This window comes from Periplaneta americana, chromosome 3 (assembly GCF_040183065.1).
Source record: "Periplaneta americana isolate PAMFEO1 chromosome 3, P.americana_PAMFEO1_priV1, whole genome shotgun sequence".
Taxonomy (NCBI): domain Eukaryota; kingdom Metazoa; phylum Arthropoda; class Insecta; order Blattodea; family Blattidae; genus Periplaneta; species Periplaneta americana.
In genome coordinates, this window is record NC_091119.1 from 1,160,598 (window position 1) to 1,184,313 (window position 23,716).

The 23,716-nt window shown below is 35.4% G+C and overlaps 1 protein-coding gene across 5 annotated transcripts; it reads right to left on the minus strand.

Moving 5' to 3' along the window:
* Positions 1–1,288: 1,288 nt before the first annotated feature.
* Positions 1,289–23,252, minus strand: LOC138695750 (myoneurin-like). 5 transcript variants are annotated; one of them, XM_069819910.1, is made up of 7 exons: positions 23,022–23,067; positions 22,368–22,540; positions 9,760–9,910; positions 5,837–6,097; positions 4,636–4,763; positions 3,045–3,631; positions 1,289–1,798 (listed from the first exon to the last, which is right to left on the minus strand). In XM_069819910.1, the coding sequence occupies exons 3-7, from the start codon at positions 9,847–9,849 to the stop codon at positions 1,449–1,451; spliced, it is 1,416 nt and encodes a 471-aa protein (XP_069676011.1). In that variant the 5' UTR covers positions 9,850–9,910; positions 22,368–22,540; positions 23,022–23,067; the 3' UTR covers positions 1,289–1,448. The 5 variants fall into 5 exon arrangements, with proteins under 5 accessions (XP_069676011.1, XP_069676014.1, XP_069676015.1 ...); XM_069819913.1 differs by lacking the exons at positions 22,368–22,540; positions 23,022–23,067 and adding an exon at positions 23,196–23,252; XM_069819914.1 differs by lacking the exons at positions 22,368–22,540; positions 23,022–23,067 and adding an exon at positions 23,099–23,144.
* Positions 23,253–23,716: the final 464 nt, after the last annotated feature.

Sequence of the window (23,716 nt, forward strand, 5' to 3'; positions counted from 1 at the left end):
AATTGTACATAACATCACGATGCAGTTACTGAATATACATACATAAATCTGCCTGGTAGTAACTCTGAACGTGACAACAATATGAAAGACGATGATGATGGCAGTTGAAACAAAAACTGTCAGTCCATTTTAGAATAGTAACTGCTTCAAGAAATAGAAAAAAGTATATTTCAATACACGTGTTTACGAACAATGATGTTGATAATCTGTACTGGACTTTATGAATTGTAGTTTAATAGTAGAAACTTACTTCTGGTGCTAAGTTTGTATTCACAGTTATAGATGTGCTATGTACTTTTTATCCCTGTCACTCTCTCAACAGGAGAGTAAAAGCAGCACTTTTTCAGATTGAATGGAGATACCTTCTCAAACTGTGGCTTACCAGTATACAAAATTTACTTTTTTACTTTGAGTATGTAAAACATGTAACTCAAGAAAATTATGTTTACTGTCAATAAATACAGTAAAATGTCATTATAACGCATTTAATAGGACATCCAAAAATAATTCGTTAAACTGACGTAAGTATTGATAAACATTACCTTTAAAGAATCTAGTAAGGTTTTCCCTGTTCTTTAGGAATAAAGAGGTCTCTATTTCCTCACCACATGTCCCTTCTTCATATCCCTGTCGCATTCCTGTATAACTTTATTTTTCTCTTGTAGACAGAATTCTTTTTACTGCTTTTGTTGCCCAGAACAAAATGCAAGTGACCACATGAAATTCCATTTTACTCGCTTTATCATTCTTTCTCACGCATCCAGCTCAGTCTACACATCAACAGTTGGATACAGATGCTAGGGAGTACAGTGGCACTCAGGCACACCCACAGTAGTCAGCTGACCTGGGTTCAAAGGCAACTCAGTGATGTTGGGTGCAAAAAGCTACACGTTAATCAGAACTCTAGCCTAATCAGATTTTGGCATAAGCATATGATGATTTCAAATGACCCGGATCTTGGTAGTTGCACCATATTTCCTTCTTGCTTCCCAATATAAGAATATCCAATACTTCTTTACAAAAATTTGTTGTAACAAATACTTCTTCTTTCACCAAGATTATTTTCAGATTCACTAAACTGGTAAATTCTTTATACTGGCATTCTTTTCACATTAAAAGTATAAGGAAGTGACGGGGAGCAATATAAAAATTCGCAAAACTATTCCTTATTCTGGTGTTCTTCATACTGACATTTTCTGTATACCATAAAAACAATGTAGAAGCAACATTAACCATGGAACTACAAGCAGGAGGAGGAATTGCAAAGGACCAAAATAACAGGACGCACTTTCTGATCTGTATAAATATGTAATAACAAAACACGTGAGTATTGCTTCTGACTTACTTACATTTTCTTCTGAGCATTTTATAAATTGAGAGAAAAAGAAAGAACACATTTCGATCTTTGTTTACATGTTTACCGCTGCCTGCTCTACTTCGTGTTATTTCTAAACACTGACTATATTCTCACTAGGAAGGAAATGAGGGTCCTCACACGGAAGATCTTCTTGTAGATTGTTAATTGGCGTAGGTGTAACAGAATGTACCAAAGCTACGTGCGTGTTCAGAGTTTCTACTTGTGAAAAATTTCTTCCACACACAACACAATCGAACTGTTGCTTACTGGCCATGTGCCTCGATACAATGTGCGTCTTTAGGTTGCCTTTGTGACTGAAGTTCTTGCCGCACACGTGACATACGAACGGCTTTTCTGCTGTGTGAGTCACTGAATGGGCCTTCACATTCCCTCTGGTTGTGAATCGTTTCCCACACACTTCGCATATGTAGGGTCTTTCACCTGTACACACAGAGCATATTTCATTTTATAAACAGGGCAGAAATTACATAACCTTGACAGGAAGATGATGTGGTTATGTTAAATTCACATTTTGTCATTTTTCCTATACATTATAATGCAATTCTGAACTACTTTAATACAAAATATTCAATTCCTTTATTTTCTCTATTGATAGCCTACTTTTACAAAAAGTGAGCCGTCTGCTTCCTTTCCAAAATTGATTCATTGCCGAATAAATGCGAGCTTATAGACGGTAAAGTTGTCTATCAAAGGTAACTTTTTTTTAGTGCCATGTCTATAATTGGCAAATCACAGGGAAATGCTTTATAAAAATTGTATAAATTGGAGCTAAACTGTATCACACTGTATTTTGAATAGACATTGTGAATAAACGGGCGGTTGGGTAGCTCAGTTACTAGAGCACCTGGCTATAGACTGGAAGATCCGGGGTTCGATCCCGGCTGGTGACGAAAAACTTCCAAAATGGCCCTGAGGTTCACTCAGCCTCCTATAAAATTGAGTACTGGGTCTTCCCTGGGGGTAAAAGGTGGTCAAGAGCATGGTGCTGACCACACCACCTCATTTTAGTGCCGAGGTCAAGAAAGCATGGGGCTCTATCTCCATACCCCCCCCCCCAAGTGCTTTCATGGCATGTGACGGGGATACCTTTACCTCTTACTGTGAATGAACAAAACATGAATGCTTCTGAAAATCTAAAAAATTCAGACTTTCACTACCTCTACTGAATTCTCCATGGCATTGACACCTCTACCACACCTGAACCAGCTATAAGCGAGTTTCTTGAAACCTGGCAAAATTTCATGAAACTGGGTTTGTGCGAGATAAAAAATTGAAAAAAGGACGAGCTTCAACTGAGGAAAAACCAGATGAAACCAATGCTCCAAAGTGACTGTATTAGATCAACAAGCTGAAGTATCGAACATTTTACCAAGTCTAGCCACAAAATTGTTTAAAAAAAAAATCTTGAACTTTCAGTTAAGGAGTCCACTGAATTTCAAGAATAGTAAATTTAGAATACGAGAGTTGTAGGCCTACATAAAAGTAGATGATCGTCATTTCGAGTGTCTATTGTAACAAAACAGGCGTACTTTTATACTTTTCAATTCTGAAAGCAGTTTAAAATTGATTGCAGACTGTTCATCACTACAGGAGATAGTCGTCATCAAAGGGTGACAGCCAGTGGCGTCTGTAAAGAATTCCTAGGTATTTAAAACATCTACTTCACCTGTGTGAATCAACAAATGCGTCTTGAGGTTGCCAAGGGTGGTGAATCCTTTGCCGCACACTTGGCATGGGTGGGGTTTCTCTGCAGTGTGAACCACAGAATGTGTTTTTAAGTTGCCCAGAGTTGTGAACCTCTTCCCACATTTTTCACACGAATGTGGTTTCTGTCCTGTGTGTATCATTATATGCGTTTTTAAATTTCCTGGGGAACTAAAACTTTTCTCACATATTTCACAAACGTGAGGTTTCCGACTCCGATGCACCATCATATGATTTATAAGTTGTTCCTTAGTTGCAAATCCTTTGCCACAAACTCGACACATTGGAAACTGATCCGGATGAGCCATTGGTCCTTGAAGCACTTCACTTTGCACTACATTTTGTCCATTCACTACAGGGGATGGAGGCATGTTCCTGTCTACAACAGAATTGTTATAGTTTTTCATATTTTCTGCTTGTACATCCCATCGATTTACTGTCTCTCTTCCAGTGAATGTCTTAACGCTGTACCACGTATTGGAAGGACCAGGGTATGGAAGAGATGAGAAGTTATAAAAATTTTCTGATGCACACATTCTCTTAGGATACCTGTAATTAAAAAAGTTTTAAAAATATATCTGAATTCTATAAAATTTTCGTAAATCTGGCCTAATGCAAGAAATTAATCTACAACATGTTAACTTCTTTATTGTTTATTATGAATACACCTAAATGATCAGGTATGCAGGCTGCAGGGGGAAAAAATACAGTGAAAAAGTTAAATAATATCATTTTGTAATATTTAATAATAATAATACTTATGACTTTTAAGGAATCCGGAGGTTCATTGCCGCCCTCACATAAGCCCGCCATTGGTCCCTATCCTGAGCAAGATTAATCCAGTCTCTATCATCATATCCCACCTCCCTCAAATCCATTTTAATATTATTTTCCCATCTACGTCTCGGCCTCCCCAAAGGTCTTTTTCCCGCTGGCCTCCCAACTAACAGTCTATATGCATTTCTGGATTCACCCATACGTGCTACATGCCCTGCCCATCTCAAACGTCTGGATTTAATGTTCCTAATTATGTCAGGTGAAGAATACAATGCGTGCAGCTCGGCATTGTGTAACTTTCTCCATTCTCCTGTAACTTCATCCCTCTTAGCCCCAAATATTTTCCTAAGAACCTTATTCTCAAACACCCTTAATCTCTGTTCCTCTCTCAAAGTGAGAGTCCAAGCTTCACAACCATATAATAATAATAATAATAATAATAATAATAATAATAATAATAATAATAATAATATAAAGTGTCATATGTCGTGTTGTGGATTTTTTTGTTCAGGTATAGCCCTGGCACTTTTTTTAGGACTACACCACTGTGTAAACCCCTAGTTGCAGGCTCCGACAATATGAGCAGCCAGGACCGTATACCAAGCCCTTGTTATACATGCTGTCCTACGAGGAATGTAATGTAGCTTGGGTTAACTACATCGATTTAACCTGTATCAAAAGTCTAATGATTCGGTAATGGGCGGGATTTTAAGTGAAAAGAGGCATTATGCACGTATTAGCCTTTGGGGATAAATGTTTTCATATAGCCTACTTACATTTCATTCCTATATACAGGTTCCTGAGGATATTGTGGCATATTGCACTTATTACATTCAGGTGTTTGATTAAACACTTCATTATTGACATTGCACTTTTCAGGTGTGGCTTCCTCCTTCACATCATCCTAAAAGAATAAAATTGTATAACATATTTGTTGTGACAACATTTATTCAAATTAAATGCTGAAATGTAGGATATGTGTAATGCATGGAAAGGAATATTCTCTTTTTAGAGTGAATGTATTAAAAAATGCTAATTTTTAAATTAAATGTTAATATTAAAAAAAACAGCTTCCCTTTACATTAAAGTGAATTCAATTTAAATAAAAAAAGTATCTGTAATATTTCTTTGAAATTATGTGTAGGTAATCACAGCATTGGGTAACATTTAATTTAAAGGCAGTTCTATTACTACTACTACTACTACTACTACTACTACTACTACTACTACTACTACTACTACTACTATTATTATTATTATTATTATTATTATTATTATTATTATTATTATTATTGTACAGATTGTCAAAAAATTCGATTAACAACACATTTTAGGATTTATTCATTCTTGAGAGAGAAATGCGAATAGGAAAGCAGTGTCATACAATAATTTCACTTTTTTTATTACGTACAATGATATAAGGTAAAGTAATTCTCATATTCGGTCTTTTTACATAAATACAGAGTGTTCGAAAAGTCACTTTGCACTTACCGTACTTACTATACTGAACTATAAACTGTGTTGGAAATGGCCCTCACCAACATCTGTGTATGTTGGCAAAGACTTTTTCCAGTGTATGTGGTGTGATTCATTGGATAGCAGTCGTTATAGCACCCTGTAGCTCCTGATCATGGACGGGCACTTCCTCAAATTTGTGGAAAATGCATGCACAGTGACTTTTCGAACACTATGTTTGTCCTCAATGTGTGTGCTGATACAGAGTCAAAATGAAATTTAAGGTAGAATATTGTTAGAAAATTTAAATATTTGAACCTATGGCAGCATTTGAATGACCTCTTTATAAATTATTTACAACATTTTGCAAACTTTGAATGTTCTACCGCAAACCTTATTTTTCCCCCCCACTTTTATTTAGCGAAATTCCATAAAATTATAATTTTTATAAGTACAAATATCACGTTATATTAGAAAAGTAACATATCTCTAAATATTAACAAAATTATTTGTAATACATACTAGGTTCAAGATAGTCTTCTCTGGTAAGTCACAAAAATTTTGTTCCATTCGTTGTAAATGAAGAGGTTGTGACAATGGCCAAACTTGTGGCACCATGTTGAAATTACCAGGCATAGCCGAAGGATATGAGTAGTTCATAGATAATGACTGGGGCTCTTCTTTGATGGAGATGGATGGCTCCAGATGTTTTGTAGATATATTTTCAATATGCTGGTCATCCTTTGCAAACTGCCTATTAACTGGCACACTGGAGCCCAGTTCCTAGTAGGAAAAAATTAACAATACAATGCACGAAACTAGTTAGACCTCCTGCAAGATATGCTTTGTTTGATGATGAAGTAACTAAAAATAACAATACTGTAAATATGTAGGAAAATAATAAGATGGTGCACAGACAAGAAGTAAATGATTACAGACCAACAGGGAGAGTTCCACAGCTCAAACAACGTAAACCTACAAGTCTTATTGTTACAGACAATAATCAAGTTGCAGTAGTACCTTAATCAAACCAACCATCATGTCGATGAAATTATCAATGGCCACATTCTTCTAGATCATTTCCTTTTGTAAAATAACAAAGTTCCCACAACACCTCAGCCAGGCAGTACTAGGGTAAACATGGATTCTGTCTGCCTTCACCACGAGTTGGTGGGGGAGTTATTACCGGTATTCTATTATACATTACATTAATAAAACGGATTTTAAAGCAGTTTGTAATTTTCTTAAATTTAACAACCTTTTATTTTAGGGATCTTCTCACCATTTATGAGCTGCCACAAAGGACAAGGAGTACTTAAAGCATATAAAACATGATTACAAGTTCATTTTGTTTTCAAAATATAGAGAAATATATTAGTCATGATCGACTTAAAAATTTTCATTCTCAATTTTCTAATATTGGTTAAAATTAATTTATTTTAATTTTGTATATAACAGACTTTTTAAGTGTAGGAAACGATTTTATTGTAATTGTAATTGTAAATTTAATACTATTTGTAATTGTAATTGTAAATTTAATACTAATTGTAATTTTATTGTTCATATTGTAGTTGGAATCTCCTGGTAGAGTGGCAGAGAAGGCCTGACGGCCTTATCTCTACCAAGTTAAATAAATAAATACTAATACTAATACTACTGACAAAATAAAACACGCGATATTTTGCAACATTATTTACTAGTAATTACATTAAAAGAAATTCTTTATAAATCATAATTTTAACATTGTCTAATTAAATTATGAACATCGTGCTGCAAGTAAACCATTCCTCGTCCTATATTAATTAATTACGTTCCACGTAGTTGAAGCATGGCCTAATCGTCTCGCACAGACTACGTGGGTGACAGCATGTGGAAGTCTTTCAGAGGAAACGCATTTTCGTCTACAGTGCATCCAAGGTCATGCTTCAACCACCATGGAGTGGCATCTACCAAAACATTTTCCACTGCTGCACATCAGGTGTAATTGGTAATCTTATAATAATGCTTGCCAACACAAAATGTAATTTTCTTCTTGGCATTCTTATGGACAGCAGTTAAAAATCACCAAGGGATTTACTGTTGTCACGCCAGGAGAAGGCGGCTGAAGTACTTAGACGGGCGGAGGGGAAACAGTCGCGCATGCACACCGCGTTGTTCACTGCAATATTCCTGTTCCACAAACATCTACTGCACGTGTCTATGAGTCTTTGCGACTTTGTGAAATAATAGTGGGGTTTTTACTGTAGTGTTTTATTAGTTTCAACAAGACAATTGTTTTCAGTATACCACAAATCTTGTATTGCTTTAGTTATCCTTTGCTTTTCGTGTTAATAGTGTTGATAATAATATAGTTAATAGAATTTATGTTATTGTATACTGTTATTTAGGTTTATAGCAGTTTTTTGTTTATTGTAAATATGTCGACAAAGAGGAAACAAGGATTGACAATCTATAGCGAAGAAAGGAATATTATTAGAAGTACAAAATAATTCTGTGATGAAGAAAAAGAACAACAGTACCTTTGCATTCCTCTTACGAAACCTACAGCAAAGGTAGGAAAGTACTCTAATCTATCACAAGAACAATACAGCGTATAAGGAATGAAATGAAAGACTGCACAGAAGAAAGTGCGTTGTCGAAACCTGAGGGAAAAAAAAATGTAAACGTCCAGACTACCGAAACGCAAATGTAGATGACTTCGACGGGAGATTGACAAAAAAGATATAATTGAGAATTTTTATTTGAAAAAGAAAGAGGGCCACCGGCGTAGCTGAGGAGGTAGCGCATTTGCCTGCTGATCTGCAGTTGTACTCGGGAGTGAGTTCGATTCCCGTTTGCGCTGACTACCTGGTTGGGTTTTTTCCGAGGTTTTCCCAAGCGGAAGGCGAATGTCAGGTAATCTATGGCGAATCCTTGGTTTCATTTCGCCAAATACCATCTCGCCATCATCAATTCAATCGACACTGAAGAAGCTAGTAGTTATTACAGTGTCGTTAAATAACAAGTAAAAAAATAGTACCAAGCTGCAACAAACGACTACCCTTTTACAAGAGAAAATTGATTTGAAATGAAAGACAACATTAAGACGAATACTGAAGAAAAAGGATTTCAGGTGGGAGAAGTGTTCAGCAAAAAAAAATTGAGGAAAACACTGTAAATTAGAATACGTGAAGATATCTACAGCAAATAAGAAAGCTTAGGAAAGTGGAAAAACCGATTTTGTATCTGGACGAAATGCGGATAGATAGGCCTACCAATTTAACGTTTCCCAAGTTCTGGCACGATAAAAATGTTACGGGAGTTTTGACTACCGTAAATGTGTCCAGAACACTCATTGTTGTCCATGAGGATGGGGGCGGTGGGGCTAATGGCTTTGTTGAGAGATTCGAATTAGTATATACATGGCTGGAACATAAACAGACAATTATCATGGACAGATCATACTCCAGAAATTTTAAAAAATGTGATGATAGTCATAGCGACAGCACCGAAGATGCGGAATCTTTTATGTCTGACTCCGTTCCCGTGTAGCCAAGTAAGTGGACGAAGTTTTTAGGTCAGAGCGTAGCGTAAAGTTCCCTCGTCCCGCCTATCTACTCCCCGCGCCAACTCGTAGCGTGAAGACAGTAGTGGAAGGCAATATACGAGTAGTTACACAAAACGAATTCCAATGAAGCAAGAGGCCGATGGTAACGACGACAATAGCCATACTCAGATTTGAGCAAAATGCTTTGTCCCTAGCATAACAATCAAACAGATATTTCATTCAATATGAACCTGGTTGAATCGTGAACTTAAATATAATATTTTATGCATTACAATTCTTTATTTTTAATCCTTAATTATCATCTCATGAACTGAAGAGAATAAGTTCGTGAGAAAAGAAAGTGGGACATTTATGCATGTATGCCAAGGAAGCCAGGACGCAGATCTCCATTAATGTATGCGAATTATCAAACTACTTTACAAAACAGTATATGTATACTGATTCCTGATAGCATTCATAGTTTTGGATTTATAAAACAGTGAAACTGTCCATTTCTTTTGTTGCAATCCTGTATTTGCTATTTCTAATTCTTGTAAAATTTCCTTCATGGTCTGAGAAAGTATATACAGCTTTTCATAAAAAATAATAATAATCTATGCAGTAACTATTTGATCTTGTTAAAACTTGATTTTGAAGTATTCAAATTTCGATGCCATATAGCAAAGGTGTTACTTCTAAGGTGATATGTACTTGAATCCTTGTCCATTTTTCAATTTGGTTAGGTTTACAACTATACTGTATAAAATTTATAATTACGTATAAAATGTCATCTTCATAGAAGAAATAAACAAACAACATTTTATAAATAAATACAATTACCATCATTGGTGCTGCAGCCTACTGAACACCTTGACCACTCCTACAATATTATACAGTTCTCACCAGCATCTTTACTTACTGCCAGTTCCTGTTGTAGAAGAAGAAGTGCCATATTCAAAGGCTGCGGTTCTAGTTCTTGTTGAACACTGTAATTCCAAGAAGCACTCATGGCTGGTATCCCATATGACTTGAAAATGCTTCCTTGCAGTCTGTTTCTGATCTTAATAAATCTATGAGAAATAAAATATTGTGCATTAGCAATTAGTGACTTAAGAGAATAGTCCAGACATGTTTACCACCTTTCAGCAAGGTACAGAATGTAGGCCTATCATAACATGTGAAAAGTATTTGACAAATATAAGGAAAGTTCATACAAACAGATCAGATTTCACCTTGTTTTCAAATGTTAGTAGTTTTGTACCTTCCTCATCTAAATGTAAGTCTGACAACAGCTAGTTGTGAACTCCTTGCCCTCAGAGATGCTACAAACCTTACTCTGCATATTGGCGGCACACTTCAATGCTATCGGTTCATAAGGAATGGACAATTTCTTTAAATGCTCCTACAAGGAAAACAATTACTGCATTCAGATTTTGCTGTTTGACAGATTAAGGCTGAAGAACGTCTTACTCCAGGCTACTTCGCATTCCAAAAGTCCTGCTACATCTCAAACTGAGTAAGTGTCCATTAGGTATCATAACCGAAGTGGAGGCAACATTTTGAATCTGACAGAGAGGACCTGCAGCTACACTACCGTCATGTAGCTCTCAAAATAATAATAAAAAAATCTCTATTAAATCTAAACCATGTAGGCCTAAATTACTGCAACTGTTCCAAATACCAGGACTTTAACTAAAGGTAAAAGTCATAAAGGGTTAGGGTTGGTGATCGAGGTGGCCACTCATTTCTTCTTATTAATCTTTAATCTGTCAGCTTGCAGGTAGATGTACGTTGTACACGACAGGGGCGATTTCTCAGGGCATGCTATGCTTGCTGCGCAAGCCCAATATTTTCGTAGAATGTGTATTTCTCAAAATGGCGTTACGTACATTAAAATTTATTTTGATTTTTGGAATACTGTATAGGCGTAATACCATCCGCAGGTTGCACACCGCAAGTATCGCAACGCTTGCTCGTTTCTTGGAGCTACAGGAAAGACGTAGAAATAGCGAGAATATGATGCGCGCGCAAGTGCCTTCCTCCTTAGTCCGTCCTAGGCGCACATGCTTCTGTTATGTGTTGTTTGAAGCTCTGGTCCGAGAGCTACACCAATGGAGCAGTATTGACCGTGGGAATGTGCTGTGCAATGTAATTGTATGAGCGGAATGCATGTGTTAGCTGCTGCATGAATTATTAATTCTTGCAATGAGTTCGGAATTGTGTGTCATTGAAACCTTATTATTAAATCCATTTTCCCGAAGGACTATTCAAGAGAAGACAGACATTATAGAGAATATGTGAGCTCGTTCAGTGCAGCTCAATACAACAATGTGCATTGGTTGGCAGGGTCGAAAAAACTAAATAAACTGTTTTGTTGGCCATGTTTGTTATATTATATCGAACTTCTATATCTCATGAGCGAATGTGATCCATGACTCATAATGATTTCATAATTATAAAATAAATTATTTATGTGGGTCTGATTATTTTTATTAATTATTAATTATTATATCCTCCCATCTTCCCCTATGAATAAAAGTGCAAGGCCAACTTTCGTGACTAGCATTCGCCCCTGGTACACGACGACATATAATATCGTCTGGGGTTTCTCGGCTGAAAAAATAATGCCTCCTCTTATACTTTGTCTTGCAAAATTCATACGCCTAAATTTTCCAGCTACATGGATCATACACTGAAGGATGATTAGAAACTTCGACACCTGGAAAATAATTTTCTGGAAGGTTTCTTCGCACTGCTGAGCGCAGTTAATGTGAATACGAGAGATACAAATAAGCCCACCAAATGTCCCCTTTTTTGGCCCAGATGTCTCCATAATTTTTGTCAGGACGCACAAATGTCCCGTATTTTCATCATAGTTCAATTTCGCAAACTGAAAATAAATTTATCGATTTTTACACCATATTAATGAATATTCTTACTGCTTGTTTGAGGCTTGAAAGTAATGTAATTTTCCCTAAGATAGGTTACTAGCCTTATCGTTAGGTAGTCCAGTAGTGGGGCTGCCACTTTTAGCCTCTGGACAGGCTTGTAAGAAGAAGAATGGAAAATTCAAGAATCCCAAAAATTATGATGCAATATAAACCTAGAGGACATCGTCGACCAGGAAGACCTTTAAGAAGACTGCTAGATGGGGCCGAAACAGGTCTACAGAGGCCTAATTCGTGAAGGATGATGATCATGATGATGATTAATGAATATTGATTTGTATAAATTTATACAAATCAATATTCATTAATATGATGTAAAAATCTATAACACTTGGGGGAAGAGGTGTGGGAGAACACAATTTCAGCTCTCACTAATTACTATAGAGCTGCAATTGTAAGTGCCATCCCTGATGGGGAAGAAAAGGGGGATTTATGCAACTCTGCATATCATAAGCCATAATCACTGTCCAATAGGTGTCGATTCCTGGTGCTTTTACAACAGAAGCCAGGCTAAGGGAGAGCAGCCTCAGAGTCACAACAAAATGAAACACCAGTTGATCCCTGAGTAGTGACAAAGTTTCCCCCTATAACAACGTTTGACATGTAATAAAATTCTAGCCACATGTACACGCGGTGCCACACAAAATGCAAAAGAATGTGTTCATTCAATTATCTGGCCCAAAAGTCCAAAACAAATATTGGTTTCAAAGAAAAGAATTGATTTTGCAGTGGCAAATGGTGTGGCAGAATTTACTATGGGCTTCTTCCAAAGAGAAAAATTGAAAATAGCCATTAGAGATGGTGAATTGACAGAAGTAGCCCAAATTGTATAGAAGACGAAAAGAGAAAACGTACAACCAAATGGAAGAAGAGCTCTGAAAAGAGGATGATGATTCAGAGAGCCATAAAATCCAAAAGCATGCACAAGAGGAAGCAAGGAAGAAAAAAGAAGCAGAAACATAATTATGGTCCTGGGCAGTTTCAGACATGCGAGTTCACTTGTCGCATGGTATTTTACAAATTGCCATTTTTCTCAGAGTGACATTTTCACATCTTCAAAACACCCCAAAAAGATATTTTTCATCTGACTGGTGTGAAATTTTGCATGCATATCACTAATAACAAAGCGTAGTGGCATTTTTTGAATATTCACAATATGACCCGGTTACACCCTGTTAAACTTTAAAAAACGAAAATTAAATATTATTAACCCAGGTGGGTCTTTTCGACCCATTGATTAAAATTATTTTCCACGCGAATTAGTCTAGACAACACTACGTGTGTACTTTTCTAAGATGCACAAAGGTACAATGCACTTGTGGAACACGCGGGAGACCAACAGACCACGTCGTTATTGCGCCGGAACTTGCCGAATAAATATGACGCAACTACCGTCTGCCTTGGAGAAGAAAAAGTGAGTAAAAACTCTGTTCAATCCGTTAATTTTATTAACAATCAGTATTTCCTGCCAAGAAGATTCTGGAGAATATGTACTGTATCTTGTATGTTTTTGACAATATTTACGCTATTTGCTGTACAGTAGGGCTTAGAATTTAGTGTGGGTCGATAACAACCCACTAAGCACTTACTCGAGGATTACTGTTCACATAGCTTTTCATTATGAATTCATTTTGTTTTCTTTTTTTTTTTTTTTCTTTTCTTTGAGTGATGTTTTTACGAACAACTACCTCGATAGAAGTTTGAGTAAGGATTACAAGTGCTTTTGGGGATGATAATTCTGATAGCATTTCTCAGAGTATCTCAGGCTTATTACCGCTTTCGTTCACAACATTGTTTTATTTGTGTAATGTTATATCTCACCGCTTGGGATGCACTCTGGATAGTCTTTGACGAACGAAGTAGTTCATAATTCTCGGCACTAGCGGCACCTATGAGAGCCGGGTGTGAATAACAATTAGAATGACCCGTTTTGCCTTTTTATTATCTTCATGAGAGTTCTCTACTGGCCCCGACTAAAAACTGAGATCCTTCATAACAGTTTCCATAATCATAAGTATTCCCTCTTTTCAGACTCACTGGTCTGACAGTAATATAAATTCTAGAATAGTCGGAGAGATCTGATTCTTCCAAAACCCCAAAATACGGGGCAGATATATTCATTGGTCTGCCTGAGGATAACGGATGCAGATTCTGGAGATGAAGATTGCAAGGACGCTGACCGAGCTCAACTACAAGCCGTAGTAGAGTTAGTGACAGAGCTACCAGACATTGTTCAGCCTTATAATGAGGAAGGGGGCACCGATATTAGAAAAGATTCAGATCTTATCAGCAATGAAATTGACAATTCTCCACCACCGACACACAGAATAAAGCGAGAAAGAAATAAAGGTGAGCTTCATGTCTAACCAACATGGAGTAGCCCCTTTACAAGAAGAAAGAGGATATCAAAGTTCGTCTGCCTTATGTTTTCCGTAAATATAATTGCAATATGAGTGGAGTACATACTTCTGATATACTGTACGTGGAAAAAATGGCACATACTATTACTTTCGTGGTTATTAGATGTGTGCATGAACAATGCTTGGCTTCTCAGTCAGTCGATCATATGGAAAGTCTTTGGATGCACTCGCCTTCGGCCACAAAATAACGCAAGCCTAAAATTTGACACTTCTCCAAAGAGTGGAAGACGAGTTCGTTCCTTCGATACCATCAAAGAACACCGGAGGAAGGATCACTGTGGGCACTATAGCCCAACAACAAAGATGACGATACAAGATTTGCGGCAATGTAAAAGCTTGTCAGAGGTGCACCATATCATGAGTAGAACTAAGGACTTATGTCATGTATTTTTAGTAGGTTATTTTACTACCAACATCTCAGGTTATTTAGTGTCTGAATAAGATGAAGGTGATAATGCCAGTGGAAAGTGTCCGGGATCCAGCATCGATAGTTACTCAGCATTTGCTCATATTGGGTTGAGGGAAAAACCCGGAAAAAACCTCAACCAGGTAACTTGCCCTGACCGGGATTCGAACCCGGCCACCTGGTTCCGCGGCCAGACGCGCTAACCACAGGTGTGGACCTTATGTCATATACCATAATTTATTGTGTGTTTCAAATTATTTATTTCTTCCAGTATAAGGTTTCCTTTCAGATGTGTGAATGTAAAATACATGTGAATGTGAATATAGCTCTCAGGAAAATTATTCAATAAATATTTTTAAAAATCGTATGCGTTTTTAATATGGTAATGATTTGTTGACACATTACTTTTAAATTTAACAAGTTGCATACTACGCAAAAGCATAAATAAAACAAGAAATCATCAAAACATCATAATGAACAAATTCTCGAGGAAGTGCCTAGTGGGTCGTAGTGGGTCGTTATCGACCCACCCCATAAATTTTTACCGAAGTAACAAATTCAGTATTTTCATAGTTCCTCATGCTTACAACGTCCTTCTGACTCACTTAATATGATATGTGAAACAAAAATTAAAAAAAAAATAATCTGGGCATAAATGGGTTAACAGTGAGAAATGATTTTTTTACAACATTATAAAAATATAGACAGTCCAGTTTTGAATTGGCACAAAATTGTAATTCTCATTTCATTAAAACAGCGGAGCATCTGTTCCTGCTGTTTGACCATTCATGGTTCATTGTGAGTTTTAGAGGGATTATTCTGCGTGGCAAAAGCCAATTATACACATTTTCCCCCTTTTCAAATGAACATAGGCCTATGTCTTATTTCTTTAATGCAGAATCCTTATCAAAATTTCGCTCCCCTAAATATTTAGACAGCGCACTTAAAACACTAATTACTCTGGATTTATTGTTTATTACTTGGACCACACAACACAAATACAAAGACGCATTTCCAATCAAAGTGCATGTTCAGATTTCTGCTCTCTTATGTCGTCACTCTCGAGTATTGGTTAGTGAGTGCGTGAGTGATTACTTGTATCTTAGAAAAGGCTGCCTAACTGGATGTGCGCTCATCAACCAAACGTTTCATGTAGTAGAAGTGGTGTTCAGTGGTTTAATAGCTCGGAAATACAACAGAAAAAAATTGGCACCGTGTGTTGTACTTTCAACTTTCAGTTTTTCATTTTTCAATTTTAAGCTAAGTTTGTAGAAAAGTAAGAAAAAAGACTAGAATATTTCATAAAAAAACATCTTAAAATTATATTATTTTCAGTGAATTTCTTATAAATATAATAAAATACACTTTAGACAATAGGCCTATACGCAGATACCAGCTTTCAAATTGTTTGCTCTGTACATCCTGAACAAAAAATCCTTAATAATAGGTTAAGCTTACTCTCTGTTTGCAAAAAGTCAAAGTTTGACTCCAGACAGTCAGAAGCACCCATGTACATTTTATAAAGGCCTGAATAGAAGGCAAACATCATTTTACATTGTAAACAATTAGGATGAAATAAAACAGCCAGAAAACAAGAGAAATAACTTGTACGAAATGTCTTAAAAAGAAATATGTTTTAAAAATATCGTTTTAAATGTTGTGTTTAAAACTTGTTTTAATCAATGGAAGTTGTTTTAACATTTTGTTTAAAACTTTTTGTTTCACCGGATGTTTGATTTGGTACATTCATAATTATTTTAATTACTTTTTTCTGGATTAGAACAGGTTAAACATTAGTAGCAGGCTGAAGGTAAATATTTAACACATTAAAGCCTTCTGGAAACTACAGGCTGCCTTCTAGGGGGATCTCTGCACAATAAATACAGAACTTCAATCGGTTATTGGAGAAACCACGCATGTGACATTCCAGTGGTTTTGAGTTAGGCTTGGCTTCGTAGGGAGTATACCAAGGACCTCTTTCATAAAACTTGACAATTATTATTGACAAATAACAAATGACGACTCTACAAATTGTCAAATTTCTGCTTCGTAAAATATTCTGCCTGTCAGGAAAAATCGTAAAAATTTGTCAGATTCCTGTTTCTAGAAGTTTCACCACGACAGGCAAAATTTTACAATATGTCAAGACTTTTCTGACATATTTCATTTTATGAAACAAAAAAGTGCTAATTCATTTCTTGACAATTCTACATATATATTTGTAGAAATTCTGATACGTCATGTTTTGCATGTCATAGGAAGTTGACAATTTATTCTTGCTGTAGTTGGGCCATATTGTAATTGAGGCTACTGAATATTGGCGTGGATTCTAGGGAGAATACTTTATTTTAAGTAAGTCATACTCAGTACGAGCAGCAGTAGTAGAGAAAGTAATGATTATAGAGACCCACGCAGAACAAATGTTTTAAAGAAACTTGCATTTTCAGTGAGTTTGTATTCATGAAAAAATTTCGTATCAGCAAAACATCGGCTGAAAATATGAGCAAAATAGGAGATTAACTGCACAAACAGAAACAAATAAAACACTTGATCCAAAATAATTATTGTGTGTTCTTACACTGGCTGGGAAATGAAGCTCAGTATCACTCAACTGCTCATCTAAATCATTCCACAGCTCTTCATGAGAGCAGCCGATTTATCAAGGGTTGATGGAATTAATAAAAAAAAAATGGATGCTTCCTTTGAAAATGAGGCGGCATTTGTTGACAGGATTGTCGTTGCCTTCCGTAATCAAATTTAGAATTATATATTCAAACCTGTTTTACAGGGAACTATTACCTGAAAGCCAGATTTGTATAATTTAGAATTATAATTTACTCGTTATTCATAACTGATTTTCGGTGGTTACTATTTTTTACAAATTAAATAATGGCGTGCAAAGATCATCGATAAATTCAGCTCATATTGATTACTTTTATAAAAATATGAAATGAATAAGAAGAAATAATTTGCTATCGATCGTACATGTTTACACACACTTTACCTGTCATTGTCATGTTCATGAAACACTGCTGACAATTCACAAATTGTATTTGTCAAAGCAGGTAAGAATTCTCAAAAAACAAATGCTACAATATTCTGACATAGACTTTGGTATAGAAGCCGTGCTCATTCGAGCCCAGGCATGAGGTATAAAGAGCCGACGAGAATGTGAAGTCAAAGACACCGTCTTGCAGCTATGGATTGTAATTTATGACCAGAATAAGTGCTGTTGCTAATCAGTGCATTCTTCTGCAGTGAGCACGTGTTCTGCTGGATGTTTCCGTATAGAGTTACTACTTTTCTAGTTTTATGTGATGGTGTGTAGTTAACAGTTTCAGTAGTAGTGCATAGTGTGCGTTAAGTGCGAATTGGTTTAACAATATGTGGAGCTTTGGGAAACAAACCAAATCCCTTCTATTGAAAATGAAAATGAACAAATGACCCTCAACCCAGCACTAGTGATTCCGGTACCAAAGAAAAGAAAAACATAAAGAAAGCCAAAAGTTTGTTTGTAATGTGCACGAGTATGGATGCATCGTTTGGTGCAGAAATCAGTCATGTGCTCCATCTGTAAATCTGTTTGAAGATTCAGTTTAGTATAGAAACAACACATGTGATTCTTTCTGCAGTAAATGGAAATTATTTTTCCTCGTTGGCTATCCTGCCCTATGACTAATAGTTAGCAGGGACGTCGCTAGGATAAAAAATCGGAGCACCCTTTTCCGCATCCCAAAGGGCAATTTATTAAAAAAATATTAGGCATAAGTTATTTTGAAGCACAAAAACAAACAAACAATTTCTTGGATGTGAAAAAACAACTACGTCCATAGTGTATCGTAATGGATGTGATGAGCAATAATAATAATAATAATAATAATAATAATAATAATAATAATAATAATACACAGTAGTAATAATAAATAGATGTATAGTATGCGCGTAAGTGCATGAGAGAACATTTTGGATCTTTTATGCACCACATTTTTACAGCTCGCACCCCATTTTTAAATCTCGCACTCTATCCGCACCCCCCTTGCTCTGATCCTGGCGACGCCACTGATAGTTAGGCTATGCTTATCAAACATATAAAATAATAGTTGGTATCTTCACTTTTAATACATTGTTGAAAACAAAAATCAGACTTGTTTGCAGTCTTTATTAGTAACTGAAGTGTTTTATTGATTTCAGTTTAGTTTTGGGGTGTTCAAATCTGTCCAACTTCAGTGATTCATAAAAGGAAGGTTCTGGTGAATCAAACTAAGTATCAGAGGAATATTATTCGAAATGCCAGGTAAAAGGCACTGCATACAGGCAAGAATGTTCAAGATATAGCTCGCACAAGGAAGGATTACTGAAAAACAGTTGTGGGATTGCTGTCTGTTTTGATGTATGTAGGCACACCGAGGGAGCGAGAGGTGTGGGCCAATGGAAGTACTGCCTGTTCCAAGAAGATGAACAGATGGAGACATCGCTTGTGGAAATGAAGAGCATAGCAAGAGAAAAATTCGAAGCGAATTAAACGCGCAACATGTTTACGAATAAAATAGTGATACTCTGCGAGGAGAACGCTCCATCACTGCATAATAAAATAAACGCACTTGGAACAAGACACGTATTCACACGCAGTGGAAACTAAAACCGTAATGTAACTATCACAACGCAAGACTGATTCTATCGATGTCGTTTCTCTTCCAACTGTACTCTTGAATATCATTCAAGTTATCTCATGTCGCCCGCTCTTCCTTGTCAAATTGTTTCGTTCGCATTCCTATCGTCAGTAATCCCTGCTAGTGAGACCTGTACCTGAACATGCAAGTTTGCTATGGAAATATGAATGGAAGAATCGAAAAAGTTTGTAAAACTACCTTCATAAAAGTAATTAGGCCTACATGAAATAATTGCAAATAGAGTACGCAAACTCTGTAATCTTTTTGTGGCTGGTAGAAATCCTCAAGATCTAAGACAGATATGCCAGAGTGGTATGTAATGCTATTTCTGGTAAGATTTGTATTAAGATTCATGATGAGATCTCCAGATTTTAAGTTAAAGAAACTCACTATGATGGGAGACTAAAGTATTATTTAGATGCAAAGCTCAATGTGAAGATCATGCACGAGATGTTTCTGAAAGATTGCCCTGAATATCTAAATAAGGTCAAGTATAGCTAACAGAAAGCTTGAGAACACTTTCAGTCTTGCAAAGAAAGGTAGCGTTCCTTCTCTTTCTGACACGAAAGGAGAAGTCCCTATCAGTAAGAAGCCAGAGGACCTCAAACACCTGGAATGGCTTTGAATGGTTCTACAGCCACATTCTCAGTTGGCAATGGTTGGTGCCATTCCCTCTGAAGTTGAAGACGATGATCAGAAATGTGACTTAGGACTGTATTTTTGTTGCACCAAATCTGTAAAAGTTTAGTTTTTGATTTTATAACAAAAGTGTGTCTGATTGGTGTATTCCTGCATAAAATCGGAAAAAAAAAAAATTACTTTGTTTTTGAAAAGTTGGCCTAATTTCGCGCAGAAAACAACACATGTGCAAAATTTTAAACAAACATTCTCATTAATAATTATAATGCATAGAAACTGTAAGACAACGATTATTTAGTGCTTGATTACAATTGTTACAAAGAAAGGTTGAGAGTTAGTGTACCATGCGTTTAGCTATATTTCTTCAAAACCAATTCATTTTTTAATGTTTCATAAATGTAAAAGTGAGATACATCACATAACAATTAACTTTTCATATGGACAACATTTTGATTTATGTACAAATTCTACAAGAAAAACACGTGACACACGTAACACAATGACTGACACACGAACAAAAATGTTATGTTCGTGTGTCACTAAAGTTTATCCTAAAATCTAGTTACAATTTTTGTTGTTATTGGGAGTCTTTATGCCTAAACATAATTAGTAGTGGATTTCAAATACTTATTGTTGATTTAGATAACACGCACCTGTGCGTTTTTTTTTTCATTGTACATATATTGTAGGTTAAACATTCTTGAAAATATGTGTTCCATAACTGTTTGTAAGGGGAAAAGGAACTGGCCAAGCTACTCTATTATCTCCTGGCCGAGTTGCCTCATAAGTGATGCCTTCTTGGTATCACTTCTGAGGTTGACACCTGTCTTCGGACAGTTGACTAAACAACAATTGTAAAGATATAGTGTGTAGGCCTAAAATTAGTGCAAAACATTTAATTTATGTCTAAAGTTCGTATAAAATATTTATTTTTATTTAATTCCTTAAATTACAAGCTTACAAAAATTGGTTTATGTTAATTTATTTCATATAAAAAGCAAAGCTTATACAGTACATTTTTATGCTAAGTAGGTAGCCACCATACTAGACCTATGTACTGTATAAATAAATTTGTGTAATTATTTGCACATTAGGTAAATGATACTACATTTCTGATATTAATTTAAAATCGTTTTATTTTATAGCATTAATTAACTTACCCTAGGTATCATATAGCAATTCAAAAAGATAGGCCCTTTTTAAATCTAGGCCTATATTAGTTGTTCTATTGATATCATAAATAATTATACATTTTGAACATTTTTTGATAATATTTTCAAGAATTTAAGTTGGGCTGATCACTTGGTTGAGTTTTTTCCAAGGTTTCCTCCAACAATAAGGTGAATGTCAGGTAATCTATGGCGAATCCTCGGACTCATCTCGCCAAATACCATTTTGCTATCACCAATCCCACTGACACTAAATAACATAGTCGTTGACACAGTGTCGTTAAATGATCAAGTAAAAAAAAAAGGCATCAAATATACAGGGGAAGTTACAAAAGCTTGTGGTGGCGAAGAATTTAAAGCATCTGTGATGATGTTCAAGGCAGGGAATTAGACCAAATGGCTGATATAGGCCTACTGTATATTCGTCACATGACATTACATAGGAAATATCACCATATATGATTGTAAACAACCATGCAAATTTTAAATTTGAAAGTGTATTTTAGTGTAATCTAGTTTTGTTTTGTATAATAAGAACTGTAGGCACAGTGTATGTATTATAGTGCATTTAAAACAATTAACTTAGAAACCAACATGACAAAAATGTTCGTGTCACAACACATTTGCAATATTTTATTTCTCAATGGGACTGTTATTTTTGTTTAAAGTTTGTGATTTAGCAGTTACATGTACTACACAAGTGTCTTAATTGTTTGGAAACCAACTGAATGCACTTCTGTCATTTGTCGCAATAATTTTGGTAATAGGCTAAATCAAGTGGCAAGAAAATGTTCCTGTGTCACACTATAATAATCTTTCAATTTTTTTACATTATTAATTATTCCTTTTCATTAAAAATTTTTGTTTATATTTAGAAATGCTTATAGGCTATTAAAAGACAGTAGGGCCTAATGTCTTTCATGAACTACTAAGTATTTAATTAAATATCCTGTGATGATCATAGTTAGACTACTTCAGAAATGTTACGTGTGTCACTATGAAATGACCCTACCCTAAATAAAAATGATAGTGAAGTCTTACTGTTGGGCTATGGCATTTGAAATTTAGTTTCATGGGGAATTACAGACATTATTGAGATAACTAATGAACTTGTTACTTCCAATAAAATAAAGCTAATTAATTAATTAAGAAATTGTACGCATTAGAAACATAGCCTAATATTAACGTCTTGGTTGTGACAAAATTTCAAGAACTGAAAATAAAAACTCTTAAGGCATACATACGAATAAAGAAAAATTATTGCTTGACACATACCTTTGAAATTAGGCTCTAATTATCTCATATTAAGAATTCAATGTAAATCGAATTTCATTTTATCTTCTATGAACTTCTTTTCTTCCTTCCCATTTACACTTGAAGTATAAAAAACTGAACGCATCTTCTAAATCCAATAATTTCAATGAATTAACTCAACAAAATCGGTAATGCTGGAATGAAGTGTCATCACAACGACTCTGAACATAAACAATTATCGACAACATGCAATAATAACACATAATATTACATGTGGTTTGAAGTCTCAACATGACCGATCTTTCTGTTTAGGCACGCACTAAATTGCACGTAACAGACAGTAATGTGCTATTAAATTGATTTGTTGTTAATTTATGAAGTGTCAACATTGGCGACTTTATGACAGTGAAATCTCTGGTTCAATTGACAACTGAACAGTAATCGAGAAACAAAACAAAACCTCAAATTTTATTATTAAAGTTATAATTTCTGAATAAATCGAAATTTTCAATCTTATCTGAATGTATACTTTTCATGCGCCGAAACAAAAGAGAAGCTTTGGATACAAATTTGCAACTGAAATATAGAAGAAAGACTTTAATGTACTTCACTTTGCGACCTCCTATGAATTAACTGATACAGTATATTATTCTTTCTGTTACATTGAAAGCCTACTTATTATATTGGCAGTGATCGTGTCAAAAGTTTGTAGTACTGAAGCATGTATTCCCATCATCTGCTTTTACACTCACACTATAGTGCCCAACAATAACAATAATAACAAAATTAATTATTAAAGTAGCACACACTATACAGTCGTTTATAATAATAATTTATTATTATTATTACTCAGGTTACGAGAAGATCACTGCATATTAGATAATACCGCAGAAGGTTATGTAGAAAGAATGAAAACTGGCTCCAAAGTGTGCAATTTGCATGATGAATAGGTATGCCATCTGTCTGCAAGTGTCAATAATTATTAAAAGACCGGTTCGGAATTTGTTGCTATTGATAAGAGTTCTATTGTTTATCGGCGTCAACCGATAAAGGCCGGTGTTGAATGTCACACCTTTTCGGATCTTTTAGACAGATATTAATTATACCTTACATTTAATGTAGAAAAATAAATCTGATTATGAAGGCCTATATAAACACTCGTTATTAGACATGAGTGCTGTAATGAATTCCTCTATGCAAATTAAATATTTCATTATGAACTTAAAAACAATAGCACACATATTCATTTACGTTAGGTAGGCCTAGTACGATAGTAAATTATTCGTACACTTCAGATTAATTTGCAACGTTAAAATGATGAGCATCGATTCTACTTTTATTGTCTTTAAAAACTATGTTACATTGCGCCT

Bases quoted from the DNA above. Each gene is read 5' to 3' on its own strand.
- LOC138695750 (XM_069819913.1), bottom strand. From the start codon at position 9,849: ATGAGTGCTTCTTGGAATTACAGTGTTCAACAAGAACTAGAACCGCAG. The intron at 4,764-5,836 runs GTATGTATTACA...TTATTCTTTTAG, and splicing joins AGAAGACTATCTTGAACCTA to GATGATGTGAAGGAGGAAGC. The intron at 1,799-3,044 runs GTGAAGTAGATG...CTGTGTGTACAG, and splicing joins GCATTTGTTGATTCACACAG to GTGAAAGACCCTACATATGC.